General features: G+C 36.0%; 4 protein-coding genes across 5 annotated transcripts; 2 read left to right on the plus strand and 2 right to left on the minus strand.

Moving 5' to 3' along the window:
• The first annotated feature begins 1,295 nt into the window (after positions 1–1,295).
• Slc25A46a (Solute carrier family 25 member 46a) lies at positions 1,296–5,134 on the plus strand. Its single transcript, XM_034977508.2, has 7 exons — positions 1,296–1,735; positions 1,985–2,082; positions 2,498–2,676; positions 3,119–3,175; positions 3,247–3,462; positions 4,069–4,279; positions 4,478–5,134. The coding sequence occupies exons 1-7, from the start codon at positions 1,564–1,566 to the stop codon at positions 4,760–4,762; spliced, it is 1,218 nt and encodes a 405-aa protein (XP_034833399.1). The 5' UTR covers positions 1,296–1,563; the 3' UTR covers positions 4,763–5,134.
• On the minus strand, positions 5,110–5,742 carry mRpL34 (mitochondrial ribosomal protein L34). Its single transcript, XM_034977530.2, has 2 exons — positions 5,516–5,742; positions 5,110–5,437 (listed from the first exon to the last, which is right to left on the minus strand). Exons 1-2 carry the CDS (start codon positions 5,551–5,553, stop codon positions 5,203–5,205), a joined length of 273 nt encoding a protein of 90 aa, XP_034833421.1. The 5' UTR covers positions 5,554–5,742; the 3' UTR covers positions 5,110–5,202.
• Positions 5,743–6,098: 356 nt separating this feature from the next.
• ear (ENL/AF9-related super elongation complex transcription factor) lies at positions 6,099–9,661 on the plus strand. Of its 2 annotated transcripts, none has more exons than XM_034977498.2 (3): positions 6,099–6,269; positions 6,380–6,577; positions 6,799–9,661. In XM_034977498.2, exons 2-3 carry the CDS (start codon positions 6,394–6,396, stop codon positions 8,856–8,858), a joined length of 2,244 nt encoding a protein of 747 aa, XP_034833389.1. In that variant the 5' UTR covers positions 6,099–6,269; positions 6,380–6,393; the 3' UTR covers positions 8,859–9,661. The 2 variants fall into 2 exon arrangements, with proteins under 2 accessions (XP_034833389.1, XP_034833390.1); XM_034977499.2 differs by having other exon boundaries at positions 6,118–6,201.
• A 501-nt stretch (positions 9,662–10,162) lies between these two features.
• On the minus strand, positions 10,163–15,218 carry Smg5 (Smg5 nonsense mediated mRNA decay factor). Its single transcript, XM_034977497.2, has 4 exons — positions 14,908–15,218; positions 11,658–13,902; positions 11,285–11,480; positions 10,163–10,957 (listed from the first exon to the last, which is right to left on the minus strand). Exons 1-4 carry the CDS (start codon positions 14,979–14,981, stop codon positions 10,518–10,520), a joined length of 2,955 nt encoding a protein of 984 aa, XP_034833388.1. The 5' UTR covers positions 14,982–15,218; the 3' UTR covers positions 10,163–10,517.
• Between the last annotated feature and the right edge of the window lie 457 nt (positions 15,219–15,675).

A 15,675-nucleotide genomic window follows, 5' to 3' on the forward strand; every position in this document is an offset into this window, starting at 1 on the left:
GTACATTCGTGGCTCTAAGTATATCTCTATAACTCTAAGGCCGTCGATATACGTCTGGTTTTTTCATACGGTCCGGTCCGGTCAGGCTACCTGAAGGCATTGGAGCCATACATTTGCTTGAATGTACAATACACGTCCGGTCCGGTAACGCTGCGCGATTGCGGAGAATGACAGCTACAATATCACAATCGCAATCATCTCTGATTGGTTAACGCTCGCTCTCTATTAGCTACAATACAATGCATTTTTGCAACAAGAATCGAACAAATTCAGCCAATCAGAAAACAGAAACGAGCGTTGCAGAAACAGTGCATACGCCAAGTTATCGCGACATCGTGTTTATGTCCAATCATCCGTGCCGATCGACAAGCGCACGTATGTCAGGTGTGCGTTCGGGTCAAGTTGGCTCAACGCCAACTACTAAGTTAGCGACGACGAGCGACGCATCGAGTAAAATTACAGAATTACCGCCGGAAGATAAGACTGATTCATTTAGTGTTGTTCTAAATAAGAAACGTAAATCAAAAAATATGCGTGGCACCTCAGATAAAGAGTGTAGAATACAGGTAGCTGACTCCCAGTGCTCAATTTATGTATCGCAAGCGAAAAAGTCGGTTACCGTGAATGATATCTTGGAGCATATTTCAGACAAAGGGGAACAATGCATCAGTGTCGAGCAACTTAAACAAAATAAAGAAACGTCTTTTAATTCGTTTAAGGTTACTATACCTGCCAGCAGACTGGGATCCTTCTTAGATGGAAAGTTTTGGCCTTCTGGTTTGGTGTTTAGAAGATATAAAGAGCGATTCACGAATACCACCACTAAACACACCAGAGTATGATAGTACACCAAACAAATATTGATTTTTTAACTTAGAATCTAAAATTTAATTTAATTTTATATTTGAACTTTGTAATAATATGGGTACAATTTGCCTGAAATAAATAACATTACCATTATTATTATTATTATTATATAATAATGCATGTATATAATAATAATAATAATGGTAATGTTATTTATTTCAGGCAAATTGTACCCATATTATTATTATTATTGATGCCGGTTTTAGACAATCGCCCTACAGATCGCTCAGCAGGGCAGCAAGCGCCATCAGGCTAATCAGGTTTTATTGCCGTCTGCCGATTCGGTTCCCTGAAGACGCGGTCTGCATACTTCACGTACGAGACGAAATACACGTACGGGGTTTCCCTCCGGTTTGCCAGTTATCTGCCGCCCTGACTCTGTCTTCTGTCAAAAAAAGTCAAGTGGTGAGAAGTGAATGTCAGTCAAAATTCATATTCGCGAATCGCGATCTAAGGTAAATGTATTCTGTGATCTAAGTTCGCGAATTTTTCGGCGATTTTGTAATTTCATCCCGTTTTGTTAATGTTTTTCTAATAATTTAATAATAGCCTTTATTTTAAATGCTTTTAATTTAATAATAGATCACTTCATACTGTCATCGAATAGTATTTTGGAAAGAAAAGTAAAGAATACGTTTTATACTATATTTCTGTAATAGAGGATACAATGTGCTAGTGGTTAGATAATTGCGGATTATGGCTGGTTTTGGTGATTATTCTGGTTATAATCGTCCATATGGATTGGATCCTAACAGGGAAACAAACGATCTGTATGATACTCGTTATCAGCAAATATATGGTTATCACACCCCTATAACAGAGGAATATCAAGGCCCACCCTTGGTTATGGACGACGTTCCAGAAGAAGGTAAGGTATAAATCTTACTAAGTACCTATCCTATTTAAACGCTACCAGGCACTGTGTTGCACCTCCTGCTATTAGCTTATAAACATTCTTTGAGTGTTTGTGGAAGGTGTCATGCTGTAGCCTTGAACCTTTGAATATGTAGCATGACTTCGAAATTAATTACTTCGTTCTGTTACAACAGTTTAAACAGTTTATCTTGTTTCAAATGATTGTCAAAATATGAACATAATAATATTATGGTGTTTACAGAAAGCAATGCATACTTCACAACAGCAATAAGTGTTGCGAGTCTTATTACAGAAAATCTATTGAGCCATCCATTTATTGTGTTAAGACGCCAATGCCAGGTATGTTGTTTAGATATTGATATTATCCCCTAAAGTAAAAAATGACCATACTGAGATACAAGGCTTTAAAAAAATAAAAAATTTAGTGATTTTTTGCCCATCTTGAATAGTAATTAACTTGATTTACTTAAATAAATTTCTGTACCACATCACCTACTTGTAATTAATATAATAAGTAAATAAATGACTTATTTGACAAGGATAAATAATAATAAAATAAACCTATCTATCTAAAATGTACTTCATTTTAAACTTTAAAAAAAATTTAAAATGAAAGTTATGAAATTATAATTTGGTGTTATTTTTCTATTATTAGCTTGTTGTTTTTATACCAACATAATAGATGTTGGTATAAAAACAACAAGCTTCTCTCATACAATTAATTGTAAATAATGTATTTAATTTCATTGACTAGGTTCATAACAGTTTAAAGAACTACCATATAGTGCCATACACACTGTTGCCTGTGGTAGTAAGGTTGCACAGAAGACAGGAATTCACCACACTGTGGAAGGGGATCGGATCAACTTGTATTGTGAAGGGACTTAACTTGGCAGTAGAGGATGTTATATCTAAAGGCACTGGATGGCCAAAGTGAGATTTTAATGTATTTGAAAATGTAATAATTATTATTGTAGTGATTACAAGTCATATGTCATTATATCATTATACGTATTATAAGTACTATTAATAGCTTTTGTCTGGCATAAATGTTGCGATGAAACTATATCAGACTCCTTCACTCAAATCCTGACACCAAATATTATTATTTATTATTTAATATAGACCAAGACATTAGAGACAGGGTCTCTGATCATTTGTGTTTTGATTTCTTCATGTGATTGTCTTATCTGTACTTATAGAACTTCACATTACTACATCCCTATATTCCTAAATGTACTAAATTTCAACTCAATAGGATGAATGATGTGTAAAACCATAGGTAACAAACAGACAAACATTATTTTTTTGTATAAAATTTATTAAAATGATAAATAAAAATTCCACTTTGATTGATGCTCATTATATTTTACAGAGAGATTGGAAAGTGTGGCACAGTTCTACAATTTCTTCAACATTTAACATTAAAATGGTAAAGAATACAACATAAAATTAATATTATTAATAGAATTGAAATTTATTAAAATTTATTAATTATTGCAGCATCAGCATAGCTATTGTCACTCCATTCTATTCAGCAAGTCTTGTGGAAACAGTACAAAGTGACATAGCTAGCGACAAACCAGCTATACTAGATGTGTTCAGAGAAGGGTTTGTACGTATCCTTGAGTGGGGAACGCCGAGCAGAGGTAGAATGCTGCCTATATGGGCCATTGTGCTGCCTACTGCTGCACTTGGAATTACAAAGTATTTTGCTCAGTAAGTTGCTTTCCTAATGACAATATGTTTAAGATTAGACTTCCTTATCACTGACTGACACCTCATCATCACTACCCATATTATAAATATTTATTGGTTTGTCATTCAATCATGTTGCAAGACAGCAACATTTTTGCATGTGTTTTTAAAGACCTGGAGAGTGACATAGGCTACTTTTTGTACTGGAAAATCAGGATTTTCAGGAACATAAATCCACACAGATAAACAAAGTCAAAGTCAAAGTCAAATGATTTATTCAAAATAGGTAATAAATTACGCTTATTGATGGTCTGGTATGGTGTTAGATTTGTAAGATAATATAGTGGTGATAATTATAACGCAAACTTAAAACTAAAGCTACGGGCTACTAACTAAAAACGGGCATCAGATAGTTCAAGATGTCATGTCATCATCAGATGTTGCATCATCTCGAGTGAACATTCAAATCAGTACCAGGCTTGTAATGTAGAATTGGTTCTAGAAAATTGTGGTGTAAAGAGCTTCATTGCAACTTAGATGGATGATAGAATTTTAAATCTTAGATTAGATAGAAAATTGGATCTTTTTTTATGTTAAGTTTCAAATGTTACAATTTAAAACTTTCAGCATGTTATTGAAAAAAATAACAGTAAAGGTCCTCAGATTCCAGCAGAGGCATAGACATGAGTTGAGCGATTCCTATAACACAAGCAACACTAAAAATGGCCAAAATCCTCTCATTGAAGATATGAATTTAAAAGCGAATATATTTGCATTCATAACTATGGAAATTATCTTTTATCCTGTTGAGACTATCATCCATAGACTGCATATACAGGTAAGTCAATTGTTAGATTAAAAAAAAACACTTAACTAAAATGCTCAATTATTGTGTAAATTGTACCTGAAGAACTAATTAGCATAACAAGTAACAACTCATAACACAAACTTGGATGAGCTAAGGAATATTCAAGTTTCAAAGAATAATTCACTTTAAAAATTAATACTTTGCATGCAATAAATCGAAATATTGCAGGGAACCAGAACAATCATAGACAACTTGGACACAGGAACGTCAGTGACTCCAATACTAACGGGATACGAGGGATTTCTGGATTGCTACAACACAACCATAGCTAAAGAGGGTATAGGTGGTCTTTACAAAGGCTTTGGTGCATTGGTATTGCAGCTTGCAGCTCATTTGGCGATTATAAAACTAACTACACTGATTGTGTCAGAGATGTCTAACCTTCTGAAGCCAGCCAGTACTCCTAACTCTGAGGACTCAGCTCACATACAACAAAAATATTTATTTAATTGATTTTTGTTGAAATTAAAATGTTGATTATTTATTGAATATTGATATGATAAATGTAAATACGAGTCTCACGCAATCTGCATTGGAGAACTTGTGAATAAACTTTTCATGGAAACATTGCACACTAATCAATGAAACTTGTCATGAAACAATTTTGTTCAAGTATAATCAAATAATTTTGATGAAACCGATAGTCCAGTATCATTAACATAATTATCACAATGTTATGCAGTGTTACTTAGTTATTTTATCCAAATTGAAATTGAATTTTTATTGAAATTGAAGTAGTAAAATTATAATTTTTGTACATTTTTGCTTAGTTCTAAGAAAACTGAATCAGTTGTAATAAGTTGAAATAAAACTCAAACATCTTTATTTTAAATTATTTTTAACCTTTATGTAACCTTAATCTTAACTAAAATTTTGCATATGAATTGAACGAGTTAATGAGACAGCACGAATCTGCCTTTTAGAAGTCTTCTCATTATAATTCTTCGCCCATTTGGGGTTGATATTCTAGTATTCCAGCCGTGTCGACGAACTCTTCTAACTTCGTTTGGTCGTGGGAAATAACAACGTACTTTGGTCCTTATGCATGATAGTAGTGGATATTCTGACCTCACCAAACTGTTGCTTGAAACCGTAGGGGCATAGGATTGTAAGCTCTGCCCCATAAACCTAAAACAAAGTCATTATCACAGGTTATGTGTGATGGTTATCAGAAAATTGGATGGGCGGCTATAATAAACTCCTTACTTTACTGGCTGGAAAAGCGCCGCCAATAATTTAGACATGATGCAATACTTTTATAAACTTTATTTAGTACTATGTAAATCTATTGAATTAATATTTTGATGATTTCGATTCCACTATCTTCTTGATTTTCCAATTTTTTCGCTCTTTTCTTAAATAAAAGTTAAAAATTCTAAAAATTAGACTATGGCCCTACCGCGGTTGTTTGACAGCTACAATGTCACGATCGCAATCATCTCTGATTGGTTAATGCTCGCTCACTATTGGCCACAATGCATTGTTGCAACAAGAATCGCACAAATTCAGCCAATCAGAACAATTGAGATTGTAATAATGATTGATGCAGGTTTTAGACAATCGCCCTCTGACATTTGAATGACATTTATAACCAACCACAGACTATAGGGAATTAATCTTTTTTTATTTCCGCTCATGCTTTGTAATGCCGCCCTACACCTTCGAATTTAAGCCGCTCGAATACGAAAAGTCCATGAAGAGTCGTACAAAAAATATATGTGGTGTTGCCATTTGATAAATTCCAATAATGCTCAGAAAAACAATAGGTAATGCTTGTTTTGAAAAGAAACCATAGATGAGTAGACCAATGTCGATATGAAATTGAATATGGCGGACAAAAATAACAAGGGCGCTAAAAGATTATTTTCGATAAATAATAAAATTTCAATTCAGTGAGCGATAAACTTTTATCATACAGTGATATAAACAATATGTATTGCAAGTAAAAAGTAAAACTGCAGTGAGTAGTCAAAAACATAAATTTTTCGTGCCATAATTTAGACTTGTTTTATTTTTAATGCAATAAGAATATTAGCGAGTTGATTATGTGAATTGTGCTATCTATTTCAGTTATTAGATCGGAAATGTCAGCAATAAAGGTGAATTTCGAAATTGGGCATGAAGCTTCGTTGAAGTCGAAGAAAACCCCCGAAGGTTTCACTCATGATTGGGAAGTGTTCGTGCGCGGCCAAGAGGGAGCTGATATAAGTCATTTTGTTGACAAAGTTGTTTTCCAACTTCATGAAACTTTCATAAAACCGAGGCGAGGTAATCCTGTATATAAACTGTATATTTATTTTTGGATATTCTCAAATTTCATTAAATTAATTTATTAAAAAAATAAAAAATCTGTGAGCTTGTTATGTTTATTTATTAACAGTTTGTTGTTGCGAGTAAAATTAGAATTTTTCATTTTCTAAAATATATTGTTTACATACATTTAAAATGCTAAAATTCATGTTGTTGATAACTTTTTTTCTGCATTTCAGTGGTGAAAGAGCCACCATTTTCAATCAAGGAGTCGGGGTATGCAGGCTTTGTATTTCCAATAGAAATTTATTTAAAGAATAAAGATGAACCTAAGAAAATAAAATTTAGCTATGACCTAACTCTACAGCAGAGTGGGTTTCTGAAAGATAGATATATCTTTCAAAACCCAAATGATGAGTTCCGAAGAAAGTTGCTAAAGGGTGGTGGAATAACAATCAGTAATAATGCATTCTATACAAATCCTGACCAGGAAAGCAAGAGCAGAGATTCCTTCACTGATGAGAAACAACAACTCGTCAGCAAGCCTAAACTATCATCAGACACTGTTAAAAAACACAAGGTAAAAGAGTACAAAGATGAGCAGCCGCACAGAACTAGTAGCTTTGAAAATCTATTTGGACCACCTATTCAGAAACCACCTAAAGTGTCTCCAGACCCAAAGAAAGTGGAAAAGATTGCAGCTCCTGCTAAGTCAGATAAAAAAGATAAAGATAGATCAAGTTCAGATAAAAAATCAAAACATGAACACAAGGAACCTAAACCTGATAAAGTGAAAGTGAAAGAGGAAAAGGAGAAACAGAAATCAGACAAAGTTAAGAATCACAATAAAGAACAAGAAAGGAGCAAAGAGAAAGCCAGCAAAAGGCAAAATGAAAGACCACCCTCTCCTGAACCAATTAAAAAACGATGTCTCAGTCCAAACAGAAAACCTCAGAGTCCTTCACCCAGATCCAGCAGTGCCTCCAGCATCAAGGAGGAGCATAAGTCCCTGAAGCACAGCTCTGAAAACTTTGACCAGAAAAAACCAAAACTGGAGGAAAGGGTGCCAGATCTTAAAGTAGAGAAAGATCCCAAGGAAAAAAAGAAAAAAGAGAAAAAAAGCCATGATAGAGATAAAGAAAGAAAAGAGAAAAAGGATCACAAAAGGGAAAGTCATAAGACAAAAGATTCTCCTAAAGAGCCAAAAGAACTGCCAAAAGAAGTTCTTAAACTGAGAGAGATTGTAAAAGAAAAGGAGGTAATAAAAGATTCCCCAATTAAAGAAAAACCAGTTAAACCGGAAAAACCTATAAATAAATTTTCCATAGAAAATCTTAGGAAGACTCCTCCACCAGAAAATGTGGAACGTCGCGAGGGTCACAAGTCAAAAGATAAGGGTGACTCAGAGAGAAAACATAAACACAAGAAAAAAGACAAGAAGAGGGATGAGTCCAAAGAAAAGCACAAAGAATCCAGTAAAGAGAAAAAGCATAAACATGAGAAAGTTCGTGAAGTACCACCTGAAAAACCTGATATTATTGAACACAGAGAGACGCCAGTTCCTAAAGAACGTCCCATACCTGAGCCTGCATCACCCATATCCATCGACACAGCATCACAATGTAGTTCTAAGAGTGGCCTAAATAAAGCTATCCATATAGCAGAAGATGTTAACAGCAGTCATTCTGATTCAGAGAGTTCCATGATAGCAGATGAGGAAGATGTCAAAGTCAAGGTAGAGAACCCATCACCTGAGCCTGTCAAGCGGGAACCTTCACCAGAACCTGAACCAGAGCCTGAACCAGAACCGGAGGTCGAAATTGAGCCTGAACCGGAGCCGGTCATGGAGGTGCCCCCGGTTCAGCAAAAGGAGAAATCAAAGAAACACAAGGACAAATCCAAGCGAGAAGAAAAGCGTCGGAGACGGAAAGCTGAAGAAGAGGACTCTGAGAATAGAAAAGTACCAAAATTAGCAGATTCAGGGCCTTCGAATAATGAAACTGAGCATGGAGAGAGTAGCGGCTCAACATCGATTGAGACCAAAGTACAAGACAATGGTGTGTCGAGCAGCCTGGGTGAGGACGCGGAACCAGGCGAGCTGTCGCCCGATTACATGGTTCAACTACGTGAGCTGCAGCAGCGCATCATGACCATCAAAAGCAATGAGGAGCTGGAGCGCGTTGTCAACCTAATCGCCGAGACGGGCCGCTACGAGGTCACCACGCAGACCTTTGACTTCGACCTGTGCCTGCTGGACCGCTCCACCGTGCAGCAGTTGATACAGCTCGTGGGCTGCTAGTGCTGAGATTGGACCTTGTTAGGACAAACATGTAAATATTGCTTAAGTGTGCACCGACAACCGGTGCAACCGTGTGCAGTTGTGGCATTAGGTTTCTCTGCCTGAAGCTTGATGTGAAAAAGGTTTTATATTTTGCTATCATACGAGGAATATTGTCCTCGAGTCAAAAGTATGCAAGCAGTAATTGATAAGAGTAATAATAGATTATATTAAATCATAATCTCAATCGGCTACTATTTTACATACACATATGTAATAATATTTTTAAAGGAGTTGTAAGTGCAATATTGTATAGGTTATATAAAGTTATAAGACTGTTGAAAGATTGTTAAACGTATTGTAAATTTTGTACATTATATTATTGTATTGATTTATTGTAAAAGTAAGTTGATTATTATTAAAGAGTTTTTAATTATCTTCCCTGAGTGTTGAGACTGAGGGAGGCTATGTTAATGATTTTGTATAAAACACACTAGTTATATGTCATCAACACCATAATATGATTTATGGCATAAACACAACTTTTTACAAGTTAGTGATACTTTGCACATTATTTTTTAATCTTTGTTTTTTGTAATAATTATGCCCAAAACAATGGCATATTATTTATTTGTAAGATTGTTATTAACTCTACAATAATGAATTATGTTAGTATTTGAAATGAAAACATAATTTTAGTAACATTTTTTCAAATCAATTGAATCATGTTATATAGTATAATTATGTGATTATAACTTATTTTAATTTATCGCTTTATTTTGGCTATATATTTATGATTAAATAGAGTGTATATTAATATTTTATGTTAGTGTTTTTATTTCATCTTCCCATCCTAAAAATGTACCTACATTAAAAACGCAGCTAAGCAAAAACTGATCTTAGCAGAACTTAGAAATCTTAGAATAGGACCTGTTGCTCAGTCGACGCGAAGAAGCGAATCCTTTTAAAAAGCTGGATATAAATGATGGAAACTCACCATATTCTGTGATTGAAAGACTGAAGAGCTTTATCTCAGAGAGACTAAAGTGCATCGAGTCGAGCGTCTGTGACGTCCGTGGCGCGCGCCGCGTCAGAATCTACCTATTATGCAATATAAGGGAACGTCATTCGAGCGCAGCGACATTGACGCCCGCCAGTCGTCAGTGTCGCTGAGCTCGAATGAGATTCCGAGCTACATTTGCAATGATTTGCAGTTACATTATCTGCCGCTCTGACGCGGCGGCCATTGACGACATATGACGCTCGACTCTCAAAAGTGTAATTATTTACAATGCTGGTGATTTATGAGAAATAAAACGAACACATTCGTTACAAATATTTATTACCATGAAGTTAAAGGTATAAATAAGACAATCAAAATAATAACTATACTCTATACCCATTATGAAGTGATAAAGAAAATTAAAGTAGATTACACTCCCATAAAATGTCGAAATCGAAAAGAAAATTTCATTTGACGTTTACTAATTAAGTAACAGAATAACAATCTGGGAAGTCGATCAATTTTCATATCAATCGTTGCAAATGGTTACTTGCTCACGTTGAAGGTGGAGACACAAATCGTTTCGATCTGGCGATGAATGCGATGATTCGTTTGTGTGCGGGCGTTTCGTCAGTTCCCTGTTCAGCAGTCAAGACCGGTTCGCGGCGAACCGTCGTTCATCTCTTCTTTCCGCTCTTGTGCACCGTCTGCCGCCACTTGGCGTAGAAGTCGCCGATGTACTTGACGGGGATGCCGGCCGACTGCGCCGCGCCCGCCACGCTGAACTCCTTGTACTCCTCGCCCTGGCCCGGCTCGTCGCCCACCAGCAGTACAAGCAGAGGCGCAGCCTTCCCGTGAATCGAATCGTCCGGGTCACCGTTCCCACCCAGAGGGTTATCGTCCGTCATGAAATGATTGCAGAATTCCAAGATTTGTATAAAGTTGTACACGTGCGGGGGCGCTTTGCGAGGGTACTTCAGCAGGGGCAGAGGTTTCGACTGTCCGGGACGTTGAGTTCGAAGGAATCGTGATCCACTCTTCAGCTGTATCTCGAGCCAACGGATGGCGTCGCGCGCGGAACTTTTCTCGCGTTTCAATTCGTCGAGCTCTTGTAGGACTGGAAAAGAAAATTGTGACCATAAACTCCGCACTAATATTTATAAATGGGAAAACGTCTTTACACGGTTCAACTGCTGAAATGTTCTTGATGAAATTAAAAATATTAAAAAAATTGAGTTTTTTTTTATTTTGTATTCAGATACAAGTTAGCCCTTGACTGCAATCTCACCTGATGGTAAGTGACGATGCAGTCTAAGGTGGGAGCGGGCTAACCTGGAAGGAGTATGGCAGTTTTATTAAACCCATCAAAATGGTAAGTGACGTCAAAATGGGAGTTTTAGATTGTGAGAGGTATAGTATATAGGGTAGGGCATAGAGCACTCACCGACGGCGGGCACGAGGAATATGAAGTTGCGCGTGTTGAGCAGCAGCTTGACGCGGCGCAGGTGCAGGTGCAGCGCGGCGCAGTCCAGCGCCAGCAGCACGGGCGCGGCGCCGCGCGAGCGCTCCAGCTCGCGCACGCGCGCCGCCAGCCACAGCCGTCCCAGCCGCCGCAGCAGCCCGCTCTCGGGCGCCGAGCCCTGCACCACAAGCAACTCATTTAATGTTCCGAATATTCATATATGAATATATTATATTCATCAATCCTGAAGTCAACCTGGACCTATGGCGCGTATGTATTGTTATGTATCACAATAATTTTTTCTCAGCATTTTTTCAATGCTTCTAATGTAGTTTAATTAATAAATATAGCTTACCTGTTTTTTAGAATTGTGCCATTCCCTGCTCTTTTTATGACTGATTTTGGCACTGATTTTTGGAGGAAGGAGTTTCTTGAAATAAAATATTTTCAAAGTTCTATTATATCTTATTCTTGGAATGATCTTTGCAATTTGATATCCAAAGTTGATAAAGTTCAATATTCTGACAACATTTTCTTCAATAACCGTCAGCTTGAGCTTTTCCATTGCTTGCCACTCAGAAGCATCTTTGTCAAATTTACAGATATTAGTGCCACGTAAATTAATATCTTCAGGCAACGGTACAGACTTATACTCCAGTTTGAATTTTTTTGAAATAATTTTTGCATGATCCAATATTTTGCACTCCACTTTCGAAAGCAACTCACTGTTTTTGGAGTTGAAATATAAAAGGAAAATATTGAGCAGATCTACCACACATTGAAATAAAGACTCGCCACTATCGCCGCACGAAAGAATTAACTCTTTCTCTGTGAGAATCCAATCCAGCAACAATTTTAAGCTAGGTAAAAAATTATCACCTAACAAAAATTGTTCAATAGCAGGAACATTCAGTGCGTCTTCATCTTCAATAGCATCATTGTGGCCATTTATCTCAGGAAATTTGGTTTCAGTTTTAACAGTTTTACTAATGTCCCCATTGCTCTTAATTTCTTCTTTCTGCAATCCTTCATTCTCTTCATCTAAAGCATCATCATCAGACACATCATTCAGGGACCCGTCACTCTTAGATTCATCCTCAGATTGAAAAGTTGAATCTGATAACTCTTCTTCTGAATCTGATTTGTCTGTTCCATTGGCACTGTTCTCAGTGTCCCCGTCGCTGTCGTCCGTGCTCTCGGAGGACGCCACACGGCGCCTGCGTCGTCGCTTTGCTAAAGTTTGCTTCTTATTATTTTTCATCTCACTATTTACTACAACATTTGACTCTCCCTCGGATATATTTTCTTTGCCTGAGTGTTCATCGTGACTTTGTGTATCAACATGACTGTGTGAGTCACCATTTGTGACTTCAATATCATTCAATGTTGGATCTTTATCATTTGTAGCATTTTCTGAATCTAAGTTGTCTTCATCATGTTTCAGTGTGAATCTGGACTTGTATTTATAAGCTGGACTTTTCAATCCAAATGACTCCAGCTGCTTTAAGAGTTTCTGCAGCACTTGTGATAAAAATGCTAGCGTGAAGGCTTTGCAAGCAAAAGCTTTCACTTCATCTATTTCATTTAACTTTGCTATTGTGAAAAGGCAGATTTGCACGATATTGTGAATGACACTAGCATTCATATAAGATGGATTAATATTTTCTTCATCAACAGCTTTAGTATAATCTGTGTAGTTTTTGTTTATGTCTGGTAGAGAAGTCCTCTCAAAATCCATAGCTATTTTAAGTTGTTGAGCTATTGAATTGCATATTTTAGGTATGTTTGTGTCTTCTTTCCCAAAATACCAAACTTCAATAAGTGACAGAAAATTAGCAATCGTTACTTGCATGTGCTCTGCTTGAGTCAAAGATTCAGTGTTATTAAGTGTATCACAAAATTGATTATTTTTCTCGAATATTTTTGTTAAATTACCCATTGCTCCCTCAAAAGGTGTCATAGTGTTGAGGCAGTGGATGTAATAGCACACAGAATCTAGATTGTAATTCCTGTCCAAATAAAGATTGCCTAACTGATTATATGGCATTCCTGAGGTCAAATCAATTTTAGCAGCTTGGAGATAATAGCGAGCCGCTAAGGAAGATTCAAAGGTGTTAAATATTTCAACTTCATACCGGCTCAAATCTCCCAAATATATCAGACATGAATACAGCAAAGATTTACCAAGTTGGTATTCCTCACTTGAAGGTGTTATCTGGGAGTCATCATCACTTTCATCATCTGTGTAGAGAGGCAAAAAGTCCAGTTCTTTTATGTTGATACTCATTTCAGATTGTACTCTTGTCATCAAGTGATGGAAATGTCCGATGCCACAGGTGATATGAGTGAATATATAGTTGTCATATTCATTATTGGACTCTCGCAACTTTTTTGCAGTACTAACAGTGTCATAGTAAACTTTACGCCAAAGCAATTCTAAAGACTTTTTACCATAGTTCAATGGGTCCAAAAAGAACAACTTCTCACAGTTGTCTCTTAGTTTTTGTCGCTGTGCCTCAATGCTGGTCGTGAAGAGGTCTGTTATAGCCTGACTAGCTGTTGTGGCATCGCTGAGGCGTCTTGCGACGTCACTTACGTACCTGTAACATTGAAAACCAAACTTATGTCATTTTATGCAGAAAAATGTGCAATCATCTTTGTCACTATAATTATTCGAACATTTGCATTTGCTTTAATTTAAAAATTAATAAATATAATTTAAAAACTAATATTTTAAAGAGGTAAAGTTCATAAGTTTGTTTGTAGGGAGTAATCTCTGGAACTACTGAATCAATTTTGAAAATTCTTTCACCGGTTGAAAGCTACATTAATACTATATTTTTTTCAAAAAAATTAGAGAAAATTGTAAAAAGCTACCCGTGCAAAGCCAGGGTGGTATAATATGTATAATGCGTAAATATGACTTTTCATACACAATTTTAACTTTATGTGTCAAATTTCATGTCAAAAGTACGATTTTAGTCCTTAATCTAAAATGTGAACCATACTTTTGACCTGAGTTAATTAACCCATAGAGTTAAAATGGCGCGTAAGAAGTCCTTTTTGTATGGACTATACTTTAATTAAAAACCCAGAAGAAATCATAGAGTAAATTGGTGGAAGGTACAATTTCAGGGAATGAAATAGAGATATACTTACTTTGTTTTCATATTGAGTTCGATATGAAAACATTTGAACTTATTTAGTTATTTATGTGGCGCAACAGTGCAGCACCTACACTGATAAGGAGCCACTAAAGCGATAAGATTCTTGTTTATAACGCAAATAGAAATACTAATATACTAATAACTAGAAATAATACTAATATACTAGTAACTAGAAATAATATGTGATTTGATTATGCATGCTTTATTACAAATAGCATTTCTCGCGCGCATATACAACAGCGCCAAGATTTAACTAGCACATATTATGCTCACTGGAAGAATATACATTCTTTTGAGTTCTATGGTGTGCAAAAGTTGTAGTCATAACAAAGATTCGAATGATGATAAATTATGACGTCGTCGACATAACCTTTGCAAGTTACAATAATTTTAATAATGAACCTGGATGGTTTAATCCTTAGAACTTAGCTATCTTACCGATAAATCTTCTTAGCACGTTCATTGCGCTCAGCTATTTTGGATTCCAAAGGTTCATTGCATCCGTTCTTCATTTTCAAGTCATTTTACTAACTTTTCAAGATGTTGTTTTCAAAAATCAAAAATACTTCTCTGGCCTTCTGTATGTCAAAATAATTACCCAAATTAATCATTTCCTTATCACCAGTCTTTAATCAAATAATCATTTAGAATTTATTCCTTTTGATTGAGAAACGGGCTGATAAAAAAAATAGTAAACTTTCCTTTTCTTATTTTGCTCTAGAACCTACGTAAATATGTAAAAAGTACTCTGTGCTACGTAATTGCATTGACATGACACCGTCTGCCGTCGTCCGTCACATGTCAGTCCGTCATAGACAAATTTAACATAATAAACTTGGATTGCAACGTAGACTGAGTAAAAAAGCTTGACTAAAGTACTGTGTAATCGCTACTGAGATAGCGATAGCCCAACGTAACGATGAATATCACGACAATTACCATTGTTTAGTAGTCAATATTTGTATTAAGCGATCAACAACATTTGTATTAAACGTTTTTTATGTGAAAACAAGTAAATAACTAATGAGAAATACAATGATGCCACGAATTCTCAAAGTTTGTTTGCAACTAAAGTTGTATTCCTTGAAAAAAACCGGTTACACGATAAGGGATAAAAAAAGGGTTAGCTGCGTCTCTGTTTATCACATTAGGTAACTTTATCTGTGCTCTCTTTTTAGTGTGAATGAGAAAGCAACCGTTCCTGTA

The sequence above is a fragment of the Maniola hyperantus genome, chromosome 17, assembly GCF_902806685.2.
Source record: "Maniola hyperantus chromosome 17, iAphHyp1.2, whole genome shotgun sequence".
Classification (NCBI taxonomy): Eukaryota; Metazoa; Arthropoda; class Insecta; order Lepidoptera; family Nymphalidae; genus Maniola; species Maniola hyperantus.